At 38.7% G+C, this 24,190-nt stretch overlaps 1 protein-coding gene and 1 non-coding gene across 2 annotated transcripts; both read left to right on the top strand.

Annotated features, from left to right (window-relative positions):
* On the top strand, window positions 1–23,481 carry LOC110008506 (uncharacterized). The gene is made up of 5 exons (XM_088857079.1): window positions 1–153; window positions 8,066–8,235; window positions 22,589–22,666; window positions 22,983–23,127; window positions 23,408–23,481. Exons 2-5 carry the CDS (start codon window positions 8,066–8,068, stop codon window positions 23,429–23,431), a joined length of 417 nt encoding a protein of 138 aa, XP_088713205.1. The 5' UTR covers window positions 1–153; the 3' UTR covers window positions 23,432–23,481.
* On the top strand, window positions 11,255–11,382 carry LOC148779127 (U11 spliceosomal RNA). The gene has a single exon (XR_016048723.1). It is a non-coding gene; the product is annotated as a U11 spliceosomal RNA (small nuclear RNA).
* Window positions 23,482–24,190: the final 709 nt, after the last annotated feature.

Genomic DNA, 24,190 nt, shown 5'->3' with positions numbered 1-24,190 from the left:
GTAGTCTCTACATTATTCATTGCAGGGTTACATACTGGAAGCAAGAGACCTAGAAGTCTAGTTGCCTTATGTCTTGGAGTTCTTGGCAAACATTTGGAGGATATCATTGTTGATCTATGTGAGGTTTCTTCGATCTTTCCACCAGACATCAAGGTGAGTACTTGATTATCGAAGCCATTTGAATATCCAAGCTTAGATTTTCAAGTTGCACGTCTTTAGCATTCATTCTTCCCATTTTAAGAGGATTCTATTGTGTGAGGTCATCATTCCTTGATAAGTGATAGGTCCAATCATTTTCTTTTGCAAATAATTTATGCCTGTGCATTCTTTTTACTTTTCTTTGGTCCATGAAAATAGGAGAGAAATGATACAAATGATGATAATTCTATGTATTTCCCTAGAATCTATATTTAATAATTTAAAAATCCTTCTTGTCTCTATAAATCTTTCATTGTGTAAAATAATAGATCATATTTTTGTTGTTCAGGGTCTATTATATGTGTGATGGAAAGAGTTTAAGCTGGAAAAAATTGCATTTGTTTTTTTTGATTGACCAGATCAAGTCATGTCACCCCATTGGCTGTTGACAGCATGGGGTCTGCATCCTGCATTTTAAAACACTGCACAAGAGTTGAGAGGAATCTGCTGCTCCCATAGAAGATACTTGACATGTCCACTTGATGTGGTTTGTGCATCATCATTCTCCTTTGGGTTGAGGAGAACTCACCCTCGACTTGGAACCTTCATCTTCATCTATCCCTAGCCCAAGATACTCAGACAAATCAGTAATGTTGAAGATATCCGAAGTCTCCATATTGAAGGCAAAACGACCTTGTATGCGTTGCTGCCCATCTTCAAACCGTAAACAACCCTATCGTGTGGTAATTCAACTTGTTGTATTTGCCTGTGGGATACCTTTCTTCTGCTCAACCAACTCGTCAACAGTAGCATGACCCTTCATTATAAAAAAGAAGCAGTAGCATGTCCCTTCCATTAGTCTAGATAGGAACGAAGTCAAGCTAATGGATTCAGTTCTTCCTATATACCACCTCGAGCGAAATCTTACCAGTTGACTTGCTATGAGCACTGTTATAGGCAAACTTGGCTTGAGGCAATGCTAGATCCCACTGTTTCTTCTTTTTCCTCACAATACTTCGAAGAAGATTTCCAAGATTTGCCAGTTCAGTCTGCCCATTTGTCTGTGCATGATAGGCACTACTGAACGACAATCGAGTATCCAATTTCTTCTACAAAATTCCCCCAAAATGGCTGGGAAACTTAGTATCCTCATATGAAGTTATCATTTTCAGAACATCATGCAAACTCACTATCTTTCTGAAGTATAAATTTGCAACATGCGTGGCATCCAAGGTCTTCTTGCAAGCCATAAAATGAGTCACAAATATAGAATCCATACCTTGTTGAGAACCGTGGAAGTCCTAGCATGAAATCCATGCCAACATTTTCCTAAGATGCATTGGGAATCGGAAGTGGAGAATAAAGCCCTAGCCCGCTGCCCTTTGTGTGAGAGTGATATATTTTATTGTTGCCCCTAAATGAGCTGATACTTACGACATTTTCTTGACAAACTGCATAATATCCCTCTTCAATTTTGGCAACTAATACTTGACTCCAATGCTATGGCTTCATCTTAACTAAAATGTCCGCCAATACCTCCTTCATGAAGTTCTATTGCAAGGGTCTCTCTAGGGGAACTTGCAACTATAATCCTTTAAAGAGAGATTTGTCTTAGAATAAGAAAATCCCCACTAACTCTATCATGGCACCAAACGAATATCTCCTTGAAGTTAACACAGTAATAGCATTCGGCATGGTAGCCGACTAGGCCGATTTTCTACTCAAGGTGTCTGCCACTCTGTTTTGATTCCCTGCCTTATGCTGAATGACGAAAGTAAACTCCTGCAAATAGGCTACCCACGGAGCATGTTATTGATTTAGTTTATGTTGCCCACTAATATATTTCAGCGCTTCATGATCTAAGAACAAAAGAAGCTCCCTTTGGATCACATATTGGTACCAATGTCTTGAGGCTTGAATAATAGCATAAAACTCCACATCATATGTGGAATATCGGTGCTGGGTGTCATTGAAGAAGGCAATAGGACTCCCCTTTGAACTTAACATTGCACCAACTGAAAACTCTTCTTGGCCTTATCATTTGATGCAAACACCCCCTTCTTAAGCAATCTGTGATAATTTCTATGATTGAACTGAAGCCCCTGACGAACCTCTTGTATAAAGTAGCCAATCCATGAAAACTGCGAACATCAAGCACTGTAGTAGGCTAATCGTTGATGGCTGCTACCTTTTTCTGTTCAACTTTAATGCCCTTAACCGAGACAACATAACTAAGAAATATTAAGTTGTTTGTCATTAACTCGCACTTTTTAAGATTCGCCTACATCTGCTTTTCCGGTAACAAGTCAAATGCCAATCGCAAGTGCTCCGTATGCACTTGCTCACTTGTGCTGTATACTAGAATATCATCAAAGTAGACCACCGCAAATTTACCCATTAGAGGTTTGAAGACCTTTAATCACCGTCATAAAAATACTAGAAGCGTTGGAGAGGCCAAGTGGCATCACCAACCACTTGTAAAGGCTCTCTCATGTTTTGAACACTGTCTTCCATGCATCTCCTGGACAAGTACGGTTCTGATGGTATCCACTTCTCAAATCTTCATTCGAAAGCATAGTAACACCAGCTAGCATATCCGAGATATTTTTGAGATGCGGAATTGAGGCGGTACTTGAGTGTTATCTTGTTAATAGACTTACTGTCCACGTGCATGTGCCAAGTCCCATCCTCTTGAGGTGTCAATGAGGCTGGGATAGTGCATGGACTCATGCTCTCTCGAATGAACCCCTTCTATTGAAGCTTTTTACTTGTCTCTACAATTTTTCATGCTCCTTTAATCTCATTCTGTATGCAGCCTTGTTCAGTAGGCTAGACCTTGTTCAAGGTCTATGTGATATTGGATGTCCCTCATAGGTTGTAATCCCTAAGGAAGCTCATTGGGGATGACATCACAAAAATCTCTTACAAATGTTCTGTTGGGGCCTTGAGAGGAGACGTGGCTGATTCCCAAATACTTAGAAGCACTTAAATAATGTTGGTTTTTGGGCTATTTAGGCTACTAGAACTGCCCCCAACACTCGCAATATCCTAATGTTTGGATGAACTAACAGGCTATGAGGTTTGTCGAGCTACCAAATTCCCACTCTTTTCTCTACATTCGCTTATGCTGGCAGTTGTACTGCCTAGGCTGCAGCCCACTTTAGCTGCAAGGTTGTAAGCTTCATCTAAAGTCCAGTAACATTATATGACCACCACATCTTGTATAGGTGTTCTTTGCCCCTCCTACTTAATGAGCTAGGGACTGTTCCTCTTTTTCAACAACGTCACATCGAGCCATCAACTGATGAAATTCATTGTTGTACTCTTCTATACTCTTTTCTCCTTGATGAAGGTTATTCATCTTATGATAAAGGGATTGTAGATGATTTTCATGTCGGTATTTTTCCTTTAATTTCTTTTTCATCATCTCCTTGGCATTAATTTTTGGCTTTGCCATTCTTTCCCTTCTAGACCTAAGTTTTTTCCTACCATGCCAAGGCACCCTTCTTCAATTTTATAGTAACAATTTTTACTTTTTTATTTTTGAGAACTTCCTTGTAATCAAGAACCCTTCTTACAGTATTTAACCAATCTATAAACCCCTTGGGTTGAGGATTACTGTCAAAATCAGGAATATCAACCTTCATGTCGAAAACTGTAGATTGGTGCCTCCCTGGTGTCTAGGCCTTCCATTGCTGTCTGTATCACTTGACTTCACGCCAGGAGCGGGATGGTGAAAGAGATTAAATTTGGCTTCTTCGTGGGCAAATAAATCCCATCTTGCCCATGAGTGATGTCCGCACACTTCTGTGTAAGCTGCTGGACTTGCCTTTTGAGGTCTTCAATCGCCTCTTCTCTGGGGTCATGGGCAATATCTAGGAGAGCTCCCTTTCCTTAGTGCCTTCTCGCGGCTATGGGTTCACCGAAATCACAAGCCTAGATAATCAATATTATATAGCAGAAATCAACAAGTTATTGGCAAAATTTGGCAAACCTTGAGTTGAGATCAGTAAACTTTTGGATGAAATTAGCAAAACATGGCCCAAAATCAACAAAACACCCTAGACTTGGTTATAGTTCTCTGGTCTTGTTGTTGAAGAAACTTGGGCTCCCACACGAAATTGATGTGGGAAACTTTTTAGAGACCACCAATATCAGCAAATTGCAGGCCAAGCACAAGCATCAAAATAGGAGCCTAGGGTTTCTTATTAAAGCACAATTAGAGCTCCCAAAAGCCCAAGCTTTCTGTCTTTTTCATTCTGAAAAGTTACGTGAATGGCTGTCCATAGCCCCACACACCTCTTAAATATTATTACTTAATGATCAGACATTAAATGTCCATAGAATAAATGAAAATAAAAGCCATTAAAATAATTTGAAAATCATCCTAAGCAATTCTTGCCCTTATTGTTCTTCGTAGTAGCCCTCCTAGGGTTTACATCCCTCAAATTATACACAAGAGTTAGGAGGAATCTGCTGCTCCCATGGAAGATACATGCCACCCTGTCCACTTGATGCACTTTGTGCATCATCACATATAATGATATGTCACCTTCTTATCATGCTTTCTATCATCTTTTGCCTACCGTTAGCATTCCATCCCATGTAACAAAGGCTCTATCACAACCTCAATTGAAGGCTGTAATGTGGGAGGTACGGCAAGTTCTTGAAAAGAGCAATACTTGGGAGATCCGTAAGCTTCATAAAGGAAAGGTGTTAGGATGCAAATGGGTGTTTACAGTGAAATACGAGGCGGATGACATGATTGACGAATACTATGCTAGGTTGGTTGCAAAAGGTTTTACTCATGGTATAGATTACAAAGAGCTTTTTGCCCCTGTGGCAAACTTAAATACTGTTTAGAATCATGCACTTATTGGCTGCAAAAAAATCTTGGTCCTTGCATCAGCTAGATGTGAAAAATGCCTTTTTATGTAGGGATCTTCATGAGGAAGAGTGTATGCCCATGCCTTTAGGTTTTCAACTTCAATTGGAGATAGGAAGGGTGTGCAGATTGAAAAAGGCAATATGTGGACTTAAACTATCATTGAGAGCTTGGTTTTGACAAATACAATTAAGCCTTAGTAAAAATTGTATTTAGAAGGAGTCAAGTTGATCATAAACTATTTGTGAGGAGAATAATGTTGGGATTATAACACTCATATTGTAAATAATATTTTAGTGACGGGATAGCTTGGCACTCATCAAAAAACTTAAATGTTACCTAAGTGTTTGAAATAAAAGATTCGGGTCCACTGAGATATTTTCTGGATATTGAAATGTTAAGATCAACGAAGGGAATAACTATTTCCCGGAGGAAGTATGTGCTAAATCTGTTACAACAAACTGGAATGTTGGGTGCCAAATCAATGGATACACCTATGCGAACCAATCATAGACTTCATGAACAGATGGGAGAGTTACTGAAGGATTCTTGTCAATAGCAAAGGTTATTGGGCGTTACATGTCTCACAATTATGCAGCCAGATATATCTTATGCGGTTTATGTAGTTAGTATTCATGCATGCCCCTCAAAAACCTTATTTAGATGTCAACTATATCCTAAAGTATCTAAAGTCATCTACTAGTAGAGGGTTGTTGTTTATTACTCATGGTCATATGGGTGTTGCAATCTACACTGAGGCAGATTGGGCTGGTTCACAGATTGATAAAAGGCCAATTACAGGCTATTGTACCTTGTTGATAGGAATTTTGGTTTCATGGAAGAGTAAAAAAACTAAATGTGGCCAAACCAAGTGTTGAAGTTGAATATAGAGCTATAGCACATGGAACATGTGAAGTCATGTGGGTGGAAACTATCTTGGCTGATCCGGGAGTTAAAGTTCAGTTACCTATGACCCTTTATTTTGACAATGAAGCAGTTATTCACATTGTTAAGAACCTTGTTTTTCATGATAGAACAAAGCATATTGAGGTATATTATTTTTTCACAAGGGAAAAACTTGCAGCCAGAATTATTTGTACTCATGTGAAAAATCAAGAGATCATTTGGAAGATATCTTCAACAAAATAGTTGTCTGTGACAGACTGCAAAATAGTGTTCTCAAGCTGGGCATAATTGATGTCTGTGCTCCATATTGAGGGGAAGTGTCGAAAGTACAGCAGTAAGGTAGGGACTTAAATAGAATAATTGATTCTATATGTCATGTATTCAATGTACAATTGTAAGTTAGGGACATAAATGGAATAATTGATTCAATAGGGTTATGTGTGATTTATAAAGTCACACCAAGATACTGTGTGTAATCTTTAATAATATAAACATATGGTGGATTCCAAAAAAATGGGTCATGTCATTCTCCTCTCTCTCTCTCTCACACACACCTCTGTTTCTTTCTTCCCTTCATTCCCCTTCCACCATCAAATACTTGTTGATAAGTGTAGATTTAATATTTTATATTTTTCAACTAGAGCTTTATAGCCTCATAGGGGTTTTGTTCACGAGCCAATTTGCAGGTTGGGAAGCACCCAGCTGTATAAATTTGCTTGTGTGAATGAAAGCACCATATTTGTGACTCGTTGTGCCTAGTCACTTTTTTATGTGGTAGAAATACAATAGCCAGGTATGGTGTATGTTGCCAATTATTCTCTTATTTTTTCTGTGTAGATCTGGGCAATATGAAAACAAAATGAAGCATGATGGCAAAGCCAATATGTAGTACTTTTTCAGGGAGATCAACAAGGTAATACCTTTAATGCTGATGAAAGAGTGTAAGTTTCTATTGAGAAGCCAGAAAAGAAGCCAACATGTGCCTTGATTACTTGCCAGTCATTTTATGAAAACTTAAAGCTGGCCACACTGCTCCACCAGGAAGTTAAAGATGCCTACGGCATACAGACAGTTGAGCAGTAGCCCTAATTTCATCTCACTTGTTGGTAGTGGACTATCACTACAAGGCATTTATCTTTTGGTCATGACTAATTTGGACTTTTTGTAAAAAAGAAGTCGCGCTTTCTTTAATAAATATATTACATGTAGAGGCCCTTAAACTTTTATAGTAAGGTTGGCACATGAGTGGGAATTTAGTTTGAGCAGAAACACCATGTTTTCGTGTGTCAGATTGCCCTTAAACCAATATATGAGGAACAAGTAACGTGACAACGTACTCAAGATTCTGTGAAAGAAATGGAGAGATGACGTTACTCTCCAAAAAAATAGAAATGGACAGTTGAAGTTTATCCCTCATACATACAAGTTTACACCCACCCAACAGAAATAAGAAAAAGAAAGAAAAGAGGGAAAAATAGAATATTCTTCCCAATGATTTTCTATATCTGTTGAAGATCTAGGTTATGTATGCTTCATGAGGTTCTTGCTTTGTGGGGTTTTGTTTGTCCCTGCCGTGCAATCATTGCGTATATTTGTGGGGTTTTGTTTGTCCCTGCAGTGCAATCATTGCGTATATATGGTTCCTTTATTTTCGAGAAACACTTCTGATTGTCTTGCAACTGTGGTTTATTCCTTCGATGAGTACCTTGCAGTAGGAGTTATTGCCTTGTATTTTCTCCTTTAATGAGACTTGTAACTGTGTTTTAACTGTTTGAATAGTTACTTTATGGGAGTTTTGTTGGTCACTGCAGTGCAATTATGGCATATATGATTACTTTATTTTCGGGAAGCACTTCTGATTGTCTTGTAACTGTGTTTTGTTCCTTTGATGAGTATGGGCTTGTGTTTGGAGTCATAGCCTTGCGTTTTGTTCGTTTGATGAGTCATGTAACTGTGTTTTTATTGTTTGCTGGAGTCTCTTTCTATCTTGCAACTCGCTATGATTCTGGTTTATAAAATGATATATTTGTGTTTCTTGTAAACAAGTAAACATCTGGAATGTGCTTCTGGTCTTCTAAATTTATTTGTGGCTTAAAAATCACAACCTCATCTTGTTTGATGTCTCATGAACTGCAGATGGCAATATTGAGCATCTCAAGGAGAAGGAAGTTACTAGATGATTACAGCCTCATTGCCCTAGCAGACACCTCATGGGAGCTATTGGATATTTCGGGGTCTGCTGTCAGCAATGTTGGCTTGGAAAGGGTCCCAGGCATCTGTCCCAATCTGAAAGCTCTCGATATAAGGTTTGGAACAGGAAACCAGATCTCAGAATAATGAGACCTTTATTTATTTTTATTTTGATAAATAAAATAATTTTTATAGATAACAGATAAAAACATGAAGAAAGAATAATGTTTACTGACAAAAAAATAAATGCAAAAATGAATTGCAAAGAGAAAATAAGCTTAGTGCTTAATCATGTAAGGAAATATTTTTTGGCCCAAATGGACTCATCAGAGTACAACACAGTCTGACTCTAAAATGGGATCAAACCTGTTGGCTGGGATTTTGTCTCCATTACTAAGTTCGTCAGATCCACAACTGAGGAGGATGCTCTAAAGACCAACCATTCTGTTGTGTTAGCCACCCAAAGTCTTGGATCACATGATCAATGTGCTTTCTGGGTGCCCGGAAAAGGGGGAAACTGTAGGTATTCAATGTAACACTTCTAGACTAACCACCAGGAGGAGGATAGACCTACACTCCTGATCTATGAAAATAATTACTTGCCTCTTCTATCAAAGCACCCTAACTACTTGGCTAACCAGTGTAAGGGAACATGTTATCCCAAGTAATATAGAGTTACTGCTAGAAATCAGCAAACTGAGCAAAAGAGAAGGGGCTAAAATCAGTTATAAAAACCCAAAATCAAATTAGAAATAGAACCCTAAACCAACAGCAAACCAGCTAAACCAACCCCACCCCTGGCCCCGGCTCCCGCCCCCCCTCTCAAAAAAAATCCTAAACTAGAAAAATCAACAATAAAAGAGAAATGCCCTAAATTAAAAGCACAAAATATTAATAGAGGTGAGAGAGAGAGAGAGCTTGGCAAGCGGTTCTTTTGGGGATTCATATTCCACCTTTTTTTGAGGAGGTGTGGTCTCATTTTTGGCCCCAAAATAAGGAGACGCTTCTCTCAGCGAGATGTATGTCTGCTGCATTTTTGTGAGCCAAACGTCTGAGATCGCTAATCATCTTGGAGAGGCATCTCCTGGTGCCCAAACAGACCCTTAGTTTCTTTAGTAAGGAGGTTTCTAAAGCACTCCAGAGCGATGAGAAATAAGTAGGGAAAGTGCGTGTTGTCTTGTCCTGTTCCATTCTTGCCTTTGGAAGCTCCAAATGAGTCATTGATGATAACAGAAAATCCAGGGGAGGTGAAACACATTCGTATGCAATTGTTAAAGGTTTCTCCAAAGAAAGACATCAGTTTAGTTAATTGAGGGATTTTCAATTAACTTAGTCCTTTTGAAGATCTATCTTAAAACAAAACGCATTCTCTAGTTGTTCATTGCACAGGCTGTGAACAATTTCATGGCCAACAATAGCTTGCTTGAATATGCCTCTGTTTTGGCAAAGGCATCTTGTATTGATTGATGATCAATCTAGCTTTTGCACTGATATAACTAATTAGCAATGATTTTGAAAATCTTCTAATGCAGATTACAAAGGTCTATCGGTTTAGAAGCAATCACAGAAATTGCACCTATTTTCTTTAGAATGAAGGTGATAAATGTTGATCTAAGAGATCTCATGATGGAGTTAAGATGGAGAGAGCTATGATGGATTGATGGTTAGCCATATTTCATCACTCATTATATGCCACGGTTTGTGGAAAAATTGGGTTGGGAACTATTTGAGTGGGGAGATTTATTTGTGCTGAGGTTCATGAGGGTAGAGGCAATCTCCTCATTGCTGACTTACCTCCCTAATTACAATTTTCTATTTAATTATTTTGGTGTCACTAGGTGTGGGAGGTGTGAAGGAAATTGGCTGAATGGTGCCGGGCAATTCCTCGAAAAACAAAAAAAGTTAATTTCATTGATGATCTCTTGTTTTTGTGAAGTGATGGATCCATCTGAATCGTTTAAGTTTGGATATGGTTGGACTAGACTTGGGGGCCATGGTTCTATAAAGGAGAGAACTTGGTGTAAGAATCGCCTTGCCAGTTTGGCTCTGAGGCTAGAATCCCAAAATGAAAGAGGAAATGAAGGTTGAGGATGCAAAGGGCTAGAATTCCATGAGATGGTGAGGCAAGTGTTGTGCTCCAAGGGATAAGTCGGCTTCGACTTGCTTCAATGTTGGAAGACCGGCCACATATGAAAAGAAAACTGAGTTCAAACCCACAATTTAATGATGACTAGGATGTCATAAAAATGGACAAAAGATGAAAAGAAAATTAGTAGGATTTATATTTCAATCATTATCATCAATTTCTTCATAATCATTGGCTTCATTCCTGTCTCCTCCATCCGATTCCAAACCATCATTAGAATCGTCATCTTCTTCAACATAATGGTCCTCCTCAGTTTCTTGTGAATCGGCCTCCTCTTCCTCACCTCTCTTTCCTCCTCCTTTGTGTACTAGTAGTGGTGGTCATTAGCCCTCCTATGGGTGGAAGCTGGTCCTAAACTTCCTCGACCATATCCCAGGTCAAACCTCACGAAGGATCTTCAACCAACCACTCTTTTGGCATCATCCAAGTCTTTGGATGAAATGGGATCTCTCTTTGGGATCTTAAAAATGCTCATCTATAGCATCAGATTATGCTTGACAAAGACTAAATTATTGAGCCTCTTTTTCTCAAGCTGGTTCTTGCTTTTGTGTGGAACTGTAGTAAAATATATGAGCCACAATTCAGACTTATAAAACTAAGATAATACCCTAATAATATGAATCACTAAATCTATGATAGTCTTAAATTTTTACCATATCAAATGAACTCCAAATTTAATATCTAAATTCATATGAAACTATGCAAAATTAATAAATACTACGGAAATTACCTACATTTGATTTAGTCCTTGGTCTCACCACCATTTCCTTCACAAATGATTTCAAAGTACACTTATACAAAAGTAACTCGTTAGCATATATCTTATCTTGGATATCATTGTGTTGATCTAGCCTCTCAAGACATTCATTAACGGCAAAGCCTTCCATAATTGCATCCTTTTTCTCAATACCTAAGTTTGTGCAGAAGAACTTCAGGTTCAAAACCTCAAATAGTACAATTTCAGGTAATGACTGATGAAGCTGCCTAAGAAAAAGGGTCGGTTGGCTAAATATGCCACTCCTGCCCTTCGAAGTTGGGTGCTGTATGGCTATCAAGACATATGGCCGACACAATTTCTGGGCTGATGAAGCTGCCTATCCCATTTTGTAATCTATTATCTCCCATATTGAGCAATACGTACTCTCATCATTGACCAAAGCCTTTGCTACTTCCATCTAGTGCATCATATTTAGAGCCCATAATGGGCTTCACGTCACCATTAACCTATTTTTAAAATTCACTAAGGGTAGAAAGACTTTAACGTAGTAGACTACCCACTTGACAAACTCTTAAACACACTGTCACATGCCCTTTCCCCTTTAGCACATCTAGGCCACTTACATCTAGATAACTCTTCTAAAGTTAACATCAAACTCAATTGCTTTCTCTTCTGCAATATTCTTTGTAAACTTAGAAAAGAAGTGGCAAATCCGGTTACCCCAGCCCTTGCTATATCGCTCTTCTAAGTGATCTTGTGCATCATGCTGAAGGCAATGGTGTGACTATATATGAACATTGTCACGACTGTAGCCTTAAGAAGTGTGTAGTTCACTAATAGCCTTAAGCATAGGTCTATGCACTTTGCTAAACATGGAGTTCAAAAGTTAACAAGGCCGCTTTTAGTCCAATAAATTCGGAATAACCATATTTTCTGTAGCATTATCAATTACCACTTGAATACCATTCTCTTCCCCAACCTCATTGAACTTGTCAATTAAAGTAAAAAGGAATTGTGCATCCTGTACATTATCAAATGCATCAATAAACTTTAGAATTCGTGTCCTTAACGGACAATTCACCTTTATGTTCATTACACTTTTGTTCACATCACTCCATGTACCTGTCATAATCATGATCCTGTGATCCTGTATTGGATGCTCGCATCCTTGTGGGTTTGGGGCACTCCTTTGTGAATTGTACCTCCTTATGTTATTGTTTGAAAAAACAGCTTGCTCAGTGCCTAGGAGGTTGTCTCGCCTAGGCTTGGGCAAGCCTTCCCGAGCGGAAGTTCTTAGGCGTTCGCCCTAGCAAGCTAGGTGGGTGCTTAGTAACATTCATAAAAACGACATTTTTTTTTTGCATGTTTGGGGCCATTTTGCGCCTAGAATCTGGGCAGCCCAGTTGAATCCAAAAAGGATTCTACAGTTATATATTGTATAAAATATAAGAATTAGGTATTTGGGGCACATCAGAATTCAAAGTATAGTACAAATTAGCACACACTCCATAAGTAACCATAAGTCAGTCCATAATCCATATCCAATTAAAACTTAAAATTTACCATTCATAGTTCAATCAAAGTTCAAAGTTTAATAATTATTCGACATTCATCGTTCATCATCAGAAAAATTAGGGTTTGCTGCATTGGTATCATATTCATCGGAATTGTCATCCTCGTCGACATATTAGTCGTCCTCATCTGTCTCTTCTGAATCTGCCTTTTCTTCCTCCACCCTCGTTCTCTGTGCAGAAGATCTAGTGGCCCTAAGAAGCTCAGCTGATGTCCCTGAAGCATCTATAACCATGTCCCATGTCAATCCTTCATACCCCTCGACTCATCATCATCAACTAACCGCTCCATAGCGTTGTCCATATTTGTTGATCTAATGGGGTCTCTCTTATCAAACATGTCCTTCAAGAATCGATTACACTTGACATAGACTAGGTCATTAAACCTCTTTGATTCAAGCTTGTTCCTTCTCTTTGTATGAATCTAACAAAATCAAATGAAACTAATTAAAGTCTATGGTTCATGTATTATTAATACAATTATACAAATTACCTTTACGACCTTACCCCTTCAAAAGCACTCCAATTGCGCTGACAACCGGATGAGGAAGTGGTTAGGTTTAAGATCTGAATGATCAACTTTTGTAAATTTGGAGAACTACACCCATGTTGGCTCCACCAATTGGCTGCAAAGATATAGAATAAAATCATAAATAAATAATAGATATATAAAAGAAACTTGATTATGTGAACTTGATGAGCTTAAGAATATTATTACTTCTTGGATCAATTTTGGCCCTTTACCTCATTGCCATTAGACTCCCAAAAGACTTTAATGAGCACTTGTAATTTATCAGCTCATCAGTGCATATAATATCTTGGATATCAGGATCAAGGACTAGCACATCTACAGACTTATTAAATCCAATCATAATTGTATCATTTGTGTGTATATCTTTGTCAACATAAAACAATGCTGGGTTCAAATAATAACCAGCTGCATGCAATGGCCGATGTAGCTGCGTATCTCACTTCTCATCAATAATCTCCCAAACAGGGTTATAACAGTTCTCATCATCATCAAAATTTTGAGCTCTCTTTCTTGTATTTCTCCATGGCCTCATATATATAGCCCATATAAGGCTTGTCACTATCATGCGAAGGACTTTGACAAGAGGAAAAAATACCTTAAGAGCGGCCCTTCACCTCTCGCCAAAAAGCCTTAGAAAGGATAATATCTGTCACCTTTTTCCCAACTTGATCCTTGGACCACTTGCATACTCTCCAGTCATCCGAGGTAAACATTTCCTTAACTGCACTCTCCTCGAATGTATGTTATCTAGGCATAAGTACCAGGTCGCAAATCTTGTGACCCCAGGCTTCACAATCTCTGTCTTCCTTGTAAATCTACGCATCATGCTGAGGGTGGGATGGTGGCCATAAATGAAATTTGTAATTGACTTTGCCTTCTTCACTGCACCTGATATCTCGGTTAAACCGCCAAGAGCCTCAAGCATGACGTCTAGATAATGTGCTGCACATATTGTCTAAAAGATTTTAGGATAAGCTATGCGCAACAAATTAGCTGCAACAACATTAGGAGCAACATTGTCTTGACAACCTGTACAACATGATGCTCCCCAACCTCCTTCATTCCCTTCTCTAAAACTTGGAATATGTAATGAGCATCATGGATATGATCAGAGGCATCAATAGACCTCAAAAAAACAGTCCCTAAAGGACAATTCATAAGCAAATTCATCTGACTTCTTCTCTTCTTATCACTCCAAGCATCAGTCATAATAGATACCCCATATTGAGCCCATGCATCTTTCTTAACTTCTACAGCTTCCTTCGTGACAGTCACCGCCTTTTTCAAAAGAAGCTCTGAAAGCTGGGGTTGGGGGTTTCATCCCAGGCCCAAATTGGCCAATTGTCTCTACCGCGGCATAGAAGTTGCTTAAGCGAGCGGTATTGAAAGCAATGCTCGCCTCATAAAATCATGTAGCAAGATAATAAGTAGCTCTCTCTCACTCTTCCTTTGTCATTCTATTTTCAATGATGGTTTGCTTCTTTGTTTTCTCTCCTGCAACCTCAAGGTCAGACCAAGGCTAAAAACTATCCATAGGGCCCATAACCCGAGGCTTCTTACTCCCAGAACTAGAACCATAAAAAATTACGACTCCCTTTCCCTTTCCACTAAATGATTGTTCGACTTCTACCTCTTGACATTCCTCCCCAATCCCATCCTCATCACTATCATCATCATCATCATAATTGACCCAAGCCCCAGACCTAATCTCTGCTATGGAGGCAAATCTCTCATCTTTTTTCATTTTTACCATATTAAAAAAATTGGTTATTTCTTCTTTAACAACATCAGCTGTCTTTTTACATGGGGCAACGTCCCCCCTGATACTAGCAAGATGTTTCTTGAACCATTTTATGCCCCTTTTGTATCTTTCTCAAAAAAATTGCATCTTATACAATGTTTATCATTAGGATCTAGGTTGTAGCCATATTCCCAACCGGGATCGCCACTCCTATGAGATCTCAAAGAAGACATCTCAAAATAATGCAATTTATACAAGCAATAAAAAAAAAATCACTTACTTTGAGTTTGATTGCTCAATCTTCAAACTTCCACCTCAAAGATGCTTCTAAGGACTCAAAATCTTCTAAAAAACCCCCCAATAGATTTATAAAACATAAAAAATTAAGTCTAATATCAATGGGTGATGTTTTGATCAATTTCTCATAACTTTGAGGAACCCTTCGATCTCAAAGAAATCACGAAAAACTAGTTTTTTGGGGGCTTTCTCTCTCTTAAATGGGCTCCAATAAGTTTTAGGTTTCAAATGGACCTAAAACCCATAAAAAAAAAATGGACAAAAAATACCCCCACCGAAAGCAATTTCTGCCTCTGGGTGGGGCGCTGGACCTGGGCTCCGCCCAAGTCTGGGGCCTAGGCGGCCGCCTTGGCGGTTTCCTGGGCTTGTAGGCGGGCGCCCAAGGACCACCGCTTTTTTTGGGCACCTAGGCTTGGGTGATGTGCCCAGGCTCCCAGATCCGCCTAGGCGCTGGGTGGTTCGCTTTTTGGAACACTGAGCCGTACCATATCTTAATGTGACTCTTTTGGAAATGCGATTTTTTTTGGATTTTGTTGGATATTTCTATGTTTTGGGAATGCGAAATTTTGAAATATATTATTGCAATAAATTTTAAGGTCCAAATGAAGTTCTTACAAAGATCTTTGGGGTAATTCTGAGCTTGTTAGACAATCGAAAAATTGAGCATAAGACATCGAAAATATTGAATAATTAGAGATCTCTTTCTTTTCATTTGCATGCCATTTTTTTACAGCATCATTTTGTATTGGTATTTGGTCTCATTGGACACTTGGAGTCCATAAGCATGATTGTTTGAAATATGGACTACTGAGCATGCTGCATGGACACTAAAGGACTAGTGCATCATGTACTTGTTTTGTTTCTTCTTCTTTTTTTCACTTTTTTAAATATTTAAGCAAAAGTTTTAGTGATTTGAAAGTGTCAACATTCACACACAAATTTGCATAAAAAAGGTGGTTAGAATAGAGATAAATGTATAAATACGCATAGGCATATATGTGCGTTTAGAAAGCACATATATGCATATATGTGCATGTTTCAAACCTCTGGGCACCTGAGGTTCTGGGTAGCTCGCTTGGGTGCTGGGCACTCGAGACAACCCCGCCCCCCCCCCTGCGGGGCTCCTAGGGACCGCCCAATGTTTTTCTAAACCTTGCTTATGAAGCAGTGGCTTCTTAAGCTTATAAGGATTGGGCCCTTCAACGCTGGTCCAAAATTGCTTCCAATATTGTATAAAAGCTACTTAAGTGAGATGCATTAAGGGCAATACCTGCCTGATAAACAACCGATGAATATAGTGAACTTCTGTCTTGAACCTATTTTTGATCGTAACTTGCTTTTTCTATTTCTCAACTGCATCGTTGGGATTGGGGGGCAAAGGCATCCATTGGCTCCTTCATACAAGGCTTCTTCATCTACAAGCCTCTCATTGAACTTTGAGAGGAACCCACTTTTATTTCCCCTCCGTCATCATCATCATCACTCCCATTGTCCCCATAGATATTCACCCCTTCCCTCAACTCTACGATACTCTCCTCTTTTTCTTCCTTCTTCCCTTTTTCAGCATCCATATTCTCAAGAATCTCCTTCCTAACTTCTCTTAGGACCTCCTTACATGGGGCAATATCCCCCTTAGTACTAATGAAGTGTTATTTAAATTAATTACAACAAAAATTGCAATGGATTTTGTTGTCATTTTGTCCCGAGCAAAAACCATATTTCCATCTTGAATCTCCACTCCAATTAGAACCTGTTGTAGACTTTTGGAGAAATTAAGAAATATCAAATGCAGAGATAAGAACGAACCTTGTGCGATCTTCGATCTGCAATGTTTTGGATGAGTATGAACCTTTAAATCACCTTAAAATAACCCTTATTACTTTTTTGTGTTCCACAATGCTTCATATAAAAGAGACAAAGTTTGAGATGATTCAAACTTGGAAAAATTCTTTGATAAAAAAAAATCCAAAATTTATGGTTGTTTTTCTAAATTTTTTGGGTTTCAATGCCTCTAAAATTATTTTAAGGTAATATTCAAAAGAAAAAAATTACTTAAGGGAGGTTGGAAACACACCTAAGCCTCTTTTCTTCCCTTATTAAGGAGGAATTTTTGTGGAAATGCTCGACATTTTCTACCGTTGGGCAAGGGCAAAACCTAGGCGGACGCCCTGGTCTAAGCATTGGGAGCCCGCTTAGGCGACGTCCAATCTGCTTGGGGCGGCGCCAAGGCCTCCCAGGGGCACCCCACCTTGATAGATTGGTTGTTTTCTCTTTCCTTGGTTGATTGCTTCAAGAGATTTACGTAGGGGGTTTGAGATTCAGTCAAGGACAGTAAGTCAAGTTCTTAGAAGTGATGGGGGATACAAGTACACCCTTAACTGTTTGGTAAGTCCAATGCGGATCAAGGGATAGGTTCCGCAAGAAACGATATCCTATGCTCAGCATCAAAATGGTATCGCAAAAGGAAGGAATTTTTCCCTAATTTACAAGGGAGTTCCATGATGGCAGAAACACATATCGTATTGACCTTTTGTTTGGGAGATGCTTTGTTGACTGTTATGTACATTTTTACTAGAATTCCTTCAAAACATGTGCTTAAAACCTCTTATGAGTTGTGGACCAGTAGAAAACTTGGTCTATCACATCCCATATGACTAGTAATCTAAATTAAAGGTCCATGGAATGTCCTTTCATATGATATGTTACTTCAAAGGTATATCCTAATCTATGATTTTGAAATGGGTGGAATCTCATGATGTCAACTTCATTTTGTCGAAGTACTTAAGCACTGGGAGGTCGGTGGGATCTTAAATAGGGAATGGTGAAGCGATTCCTCTACTAAAGGGCTATAGTGTGAGTATTCCTATAGTCGTCAAGAATAGCGGGAATGAACCACCATTCATTCTCAAGCATCAAAGGAGTGCAAGTGACAGAGTTCCCCATAGACATTTTGAGATTGAAGGGGAATGCCTAACATGTATCTCCATTAATGAGGATGAATCAGGTCTTTATCAGGAAAGCACTGCAATTCTTTGTTGTAGCCAATTGGATTGCCACAATGTCCCAAGAGATTAGTTCCATGGCTATGGTCGCTCTAGGATATTTTTTTATGCTTGGAGTGGGAGCGCTTTTCCGGTATAATAAGAAGCAGACGTGTTTGCTATTGACTTCCTTAGAGGCGAAGGACATTCCTTATTGTGTAGCATTTGCAGGAGGGCTGATGGCCTAAGAGGTTCTTGCAATGTTAGGGGTCGGATCAAGTGCTAGAGAGCCTGTTGCCGTGTGTTGTAACAACTCGACAACACTAGCTTCTATAAAGAATCCAAAGTATCACAATAAGTGAAAGCACTTGGAGATAAAAAATTATCTTGTGTGAAATGTCATTGAGAAGAAAGAGGTTTTCTTGACATAAATTCCCCTGCGTAGGGTGGTAATAGACTCTCTGTTGTGCGTCAACACGCTCCAATTAGCATCCCACTTGATGCATTGCTTGCGACAAGACACACGAATGTGACTTAATTGAGACATGTTTGGTGAAATCTGATATAGTATCTTGTATTATTTATCATTTACATCATGTAGTTCAACTCATAGTGTGACATGAGTCACACGTGCCGTTATTACTCATATTGAGGTGCATACGATATTCCTTGCCTCTTGTTATACCGTCGATAATTGCCCGTCACCAAGTGACCTTGAGTGCCTTCATAGATCTGGTGACTAGGTTAAGAATTGGAGACTTGATTGTGCTACTTTAGCATGTCTTCCCTATTTGTTATTTGGGGTTCTCACCCCATAGGTAGGACCTCACCACGGTGACCATTCACCACCTAGTGGCTATTCACCATGGTGGAACAAAACTCCCATATAACTGGGCCCTACAGTGGTCAATTGACCTCGATATTTAGTAAGGAGTCGCTGAGATCAAAATTAGGGGATTTGGAGGCATGAGTGAACTTGTTTTTTTTGGAGTGTTAAATGCCTCGTCTCGATAAAATTTCGAAGCGCAACGGTTCCAACTAGTACAACTCCAGGATACAAATATAATATTTTTGAGTCTCTGAGTTGCACACTCAAGTCCTGTACAATATATATATATATATATATATATATAAATAAGGTTAGCCCACTAGCTAACAACTATAGTGTTAGCTCAACGACCCTTATTGAATCTGGGCCGATCTGACGATCACAACCTCATTTTATAATATAATTTTAATATTTTTTTATAAATCCAAATCACATAAAATTTGAGGTGTCCATTCTTTTCTGCAAGGTGCACATAATAAAAATATTAAAAAGTAATTAGCAAAATATAAATTGATCAAAATACCCTTGAAAGTTTTTGGGGATATTGGTCAATTTATTTTTTGTGAATTGCCTTTTTGATGTTTTTATTTGATTCTTCTTTTAAAGAATAGACGCTCATAATTTCAAGTGATTTGGATTCGTAAAAAAAAAATTAAAATTCAAGTAAAAAATGTAATTGGATTGTCCTAGATTCAATATAGGCCGTCGGGCTTACGCTGTAGTGTTATAATGACCCTTTTCTTTGTAATTCCAACATATTCTTAGGTCTTTCTTTTTGTTTTTGGATTTCTTATATTTAAAATTTTTATTTTTCTTACGGAATTATTTGACTTTATGTTTATGATCTTTTTTATGATCTCTAATCAGTAATTTCACCCGTAAGACATCGATTGGGCATGAAATGCCGGAATAAATTTACTTTGATCGGATCAATGGATGATACAAGAAATGATCCAATTAAATGTGTATTGATCAATGGATGATATAAGAAAGGTCTTGAACATTCCCGCACAAAATAGAGTACCAAATATGTGTATTTTTTCCTTATCTCTCTTGATTTTCTCTAATCGCCATTCTCTCTTTAAATATCAAAAGTTACATACTCAATGGAGATGGAACATTAGAGAGAGAGAAATTTCGTCAAGCCCAATGCCATAGTCTGTCTCTCCTATCCGTTCTTCTCTGCATCTTGTGCTTGTTGTATATTTCCAACAAGAGAGGTAAACGAGACAATGTCCAGAAACAAAAGATAGAGTTTTTCTCATATTGTTGAGAGAGAGGGAGAGAGTAAAATAGCCCCTTTCTTAATGCCCCCATAATTAAAGAATTATAAAAAGCTTTCACCCCACTTGGGTAAGGGAGAGAAAAAGATGAGTAATAAAATAACAAATATTAAAGAGGAAATGCCACATCAAAAGAAGGTAGTGAGCATGCTCTTCTTTAATAGATGGAAGACCATTAAAGCTATTAAACCACATGAGAATAAAGACAAAGAAGTAATGTATTACATAAAGTAGAGGGGAAAACATGGCCCACATGATAAGAGGTTAAAAGGGGGGAGCTCCATTTAACGAAGGTACGAAATCACAGTGAAAGAAAAGAATGAGTGCACCAAGTGAGAGAGAAAAAGATTTATGGTCCATAAATTATCATCAGAACCTTTTCCCGACTATTTGGAGTTTGCTATACGAATCTTGGTTTGCCATTATGTTCTATCAAGGATCATACCCTTAATGAGGCCATAAGTCCCCATATCTTTTCTCACTACTTCCAACCATGCCCTTTTAGACCTATCCCTTGTCGTGTTTTAGCCTTCCACTTGAACCGACTTGCACCTCCTAACAGGTGTTGTGCTGGGTCTATGCTGTACATGGCTAGCCCACAAAGTCTACTCTCTCTTTCATCTTATCGCCTGTTGGAGCCACACGTAAGTTCTCCCTAATCGTCATCATCATAGCCTTTTCTTAATTAATTGGGGTCAGCTGCACGAATCATGTCCGCGAGTCTGCTCTATTATACACTCAGTGAGGCCATAAATCCCAATATCTTTTTGGATTACTTCCAACCACGTTATTTTTGGACTACCTCTTGCCCTTTTTAGCCCTTCCACATGAGCTAGCTCACACCTCCTAACAGGTATTGTACTTGGTTAGTGCCACACTAGCCAGCCCATTTAGGTTCTCCCTAATGTATTTATCTTGAATTCTATCCCTTCCTGTCTTGCCAATTATCCATCTCAACATCCTCATCTCAGCTACATTCATCCTATGGATATGTTGTTTCTTGACCGCCAAACATTTTGTCCCATAAAGCAAAGCTGGTATCACAACTGTTCTATAGAACTATGCGGTGATCACATAAAACTCCGGTTACATATCTCCACTTTGCCCACCTAATTCTAATTTTATGTGCGGCATCTTCCTCTGAAAAAGGAATTCTACAAGATTAGGATAGTTATTTTCTGGATAGCATATTTTGAGAGAATCTTGTTAGAATTGAAAATATGAACCTAGATCTTGGATTTGGATGGATTTCTAGGTTGAAAAGATAACTATCCAGAGTAGGGAATCTTGAAAGGGGGCGTCTCTATATTAGAGAATTTAGAAAGAGAGGAGATTATTTTTTATAGAGATCACTTACCAGCCAAAGTGGTACACCCGTCTCTAGGTCCCTCTTTCTACCGCCCCATCAAACCATCTTTTTCCCACTTTTCTCTATAGGGAAAAAGAAATTTAACCATACAATTTTGTAAGAACTCTCGGGCCATCTCCATTGAGGGCCGTGACTTGCTTTGTGAGGTAACCCTGTTGGTTATTGTAATCAAGGAGGTTGACCGGAGGTTGCGAGCATCAAACTCTCGACCCTTAAAAAGGAGTAGCCACAAGAGCAAAAAGTAAGAGGAGGTCCACAAAAGGGCGATTGGACTTCCAAAGGTATGTAATTTTATCTGATTCTCATTTTTTTTTAAATCTTTTTGTGTTTCTGCTGCGTTGGGACTTGCCCACAGTTTCCAACCAACATGGGGTAATAATACAAGTGGTAAGGCCTTAAAAGGCCGCAAGACCCAAAAGACAAGCCAACCAGCTCATTCCTCCTACAAACTCAAAAAGTATTTTATGCTAGGTTGCAGATTTTGTTTGCCTGCGAAAGATTAATGGCGGCAAAATCACATCCCATGTTCCAAGGGGGAATCTGTCTTCTTCTGGTAAACCAATCTAACATCTTCTCTGTGATTCCTAGATTTCTTGGTGCATATATTGTTGAAGGAAGCCACAATAGTCCAATTTCCCATAGATGGTTGCCAAAAACCTTCTCTTTGGCACCCATCCTAAATCTTGATGACCTTTAGTTATGCATTTGCCATCTCAATATAACATGTTAATCATTTCCAGTCCCTCCTAGAAGTGAGGCTGGAGTTGTAAACAAAATGGTGCAAAAGAAGACTGGTCTGGGAACAATATCTCATGTATTTGTTAAATGGTTGTATGTTGATTTTGCTTTTGGAAATTACCATGAACTATTATTATTCTTTGATTTTCTAATGGCAAATTTATTACAATTGGATTACAGCTTTCAGTTTATTAGGGCAGAGTTCCAGAGTCACCTTTGACTTGGGTTGTTGTTACTTTAGTTTTTTCTTTTTCATTTGTGCAGTCAATGTGACAAAATAACTGCAGATGCTGTTTCACACCTTCTGTTCCAGTGCCATAGATTGGAGATATTGCGTTGTGGGTATGTACTCTTCAAAAATTCTTTGTTATGTTACTATTATCGTTGCTCCAGGTTTCAATTCATGAGTAGCAAAATCCTTTAAGGTCCGATATGAAACTGTTGGTAACTGTCAAGTATGGAAGGCTGTTATGGGCCTTGACAAATGACAATTCTTGAATCCAGTTTCTGAGATTGAAATATCACATATTTATCTGCAAACATATTCACAGACATCTTGGTGGTGCTGATTGTTTCACTTTCTTTCATTTTCTTAATTTCTAATGGTAGGTTGTAGCTCATTCAATTAACTTAGTAAACCTTACTGTGAGAATTGCAGAGGCAGTCACAGAAGTGATTTTACAGCATGGAGATGCTTGAAGTTTTTAAAGCCAAGTTTGGAGGTTGTAGAGGAGGAATCATGGGAAGAACTGGATAGCAGTGTTCTAGCCAAAGGTGCTCAGTCTCTACGCTGGTTGATATGGGTATGAGCTTATCATTTCTTTCACATTAGATTCCATTTTTCATATCAGTCATCTGCAAGCATAGACGATAATCGTTCATTCCCCCTCATTAATCATTAGTTACCTATTATGATCTCATGGCAGATTGCCATATTATGACTGCTTGTTTATCCTAAGAAATTAAATAATATGTCAGATTTTTATGATTAATTCTATTTCCAATGGAATATGTAAATTCCGGTAACCATGAAGGCACCTGATCGTGATTCCATCAAGCTTAACTTTGACGGTTGCTCCCTAGGCAACCCGGGTCCAGCGGGAATAAGCGGTCTGTTCAGGAACCATGAAGGCACTATCCTTGCCTCCTTCTCTAAACCTATTGGTGACTTTGACTTCCACTCGGATGAGGCCCAAGCCCTCCTAAAAGGCCTCAAACTCTTCGATCGCAATTGGTCTTCAACCTTTGTAATCGAAGGTGACTCAAAGAATGTAATTTGCTGGGCCTTTGGCACTGCTGCGTACCCTTGGTCCCTAGTGCTCAATTTTGAAGAAATCTCTTGCCAATGTTTGGGTCTCATTGTGTCATGGCGACATGTTTGGTGTGAATGCAACTCTCAGGCAGACTCCTTCGCTAAACAAGGAGCTACAAATTTAGGGGACTAAGTGATTTTTTGTAGCATTGGTCCTTCCGTGCTGCGAGTGGATCACCCCTCTTCTCTCTACCCGTCTGGTCTTTATACACCGTCCCTTTAGGGGAACCTTATTTTTTGTTGTATATAGCTCCTAATCTCTTGGTTTGCAATTTTGTACTTTTTTCGTTCTTCAATACAGAGTAAACATTTAAAAAAAAAATATGTAAGTTCTATAGGACAACTGTGAGACCAGCTTTGCTCAATGGAGCGGAATGTTGGGCGGTCAAAAACAATATACCCATAGAATGAGCGTAATAGGGATGAAGATGTTGAGATGGATGAGTGGGAAGACAAGAAGGTATTGAATTCGAAATATATACATTGAGAAAATTTAGGTGTGACACCAATAATCGATAAGATGAGATAGAGTAGACTTAGGTTGTTTGGTCATG

This window comes from Amborella trichopoda, chromosome 13, assembly GCF_054954075.1.
Source record: "Amborella trichopoda isolate Santa Cruz 75 chromosome 13, AtrichopodaSantaCruz75HAP2 v2.0, whole genome shotgun sequence".
NCBI lineage: Eukaryota > Viridiplantae > Streptophyta > Magnoliopsida > Amborellales > Amborellaceae > Amborella > Amborella trichopoda.
Note: the sequence above shows the minus strand (reverse complement) of the source record. Positions and strands in the feature narration are given on the sequence as shown.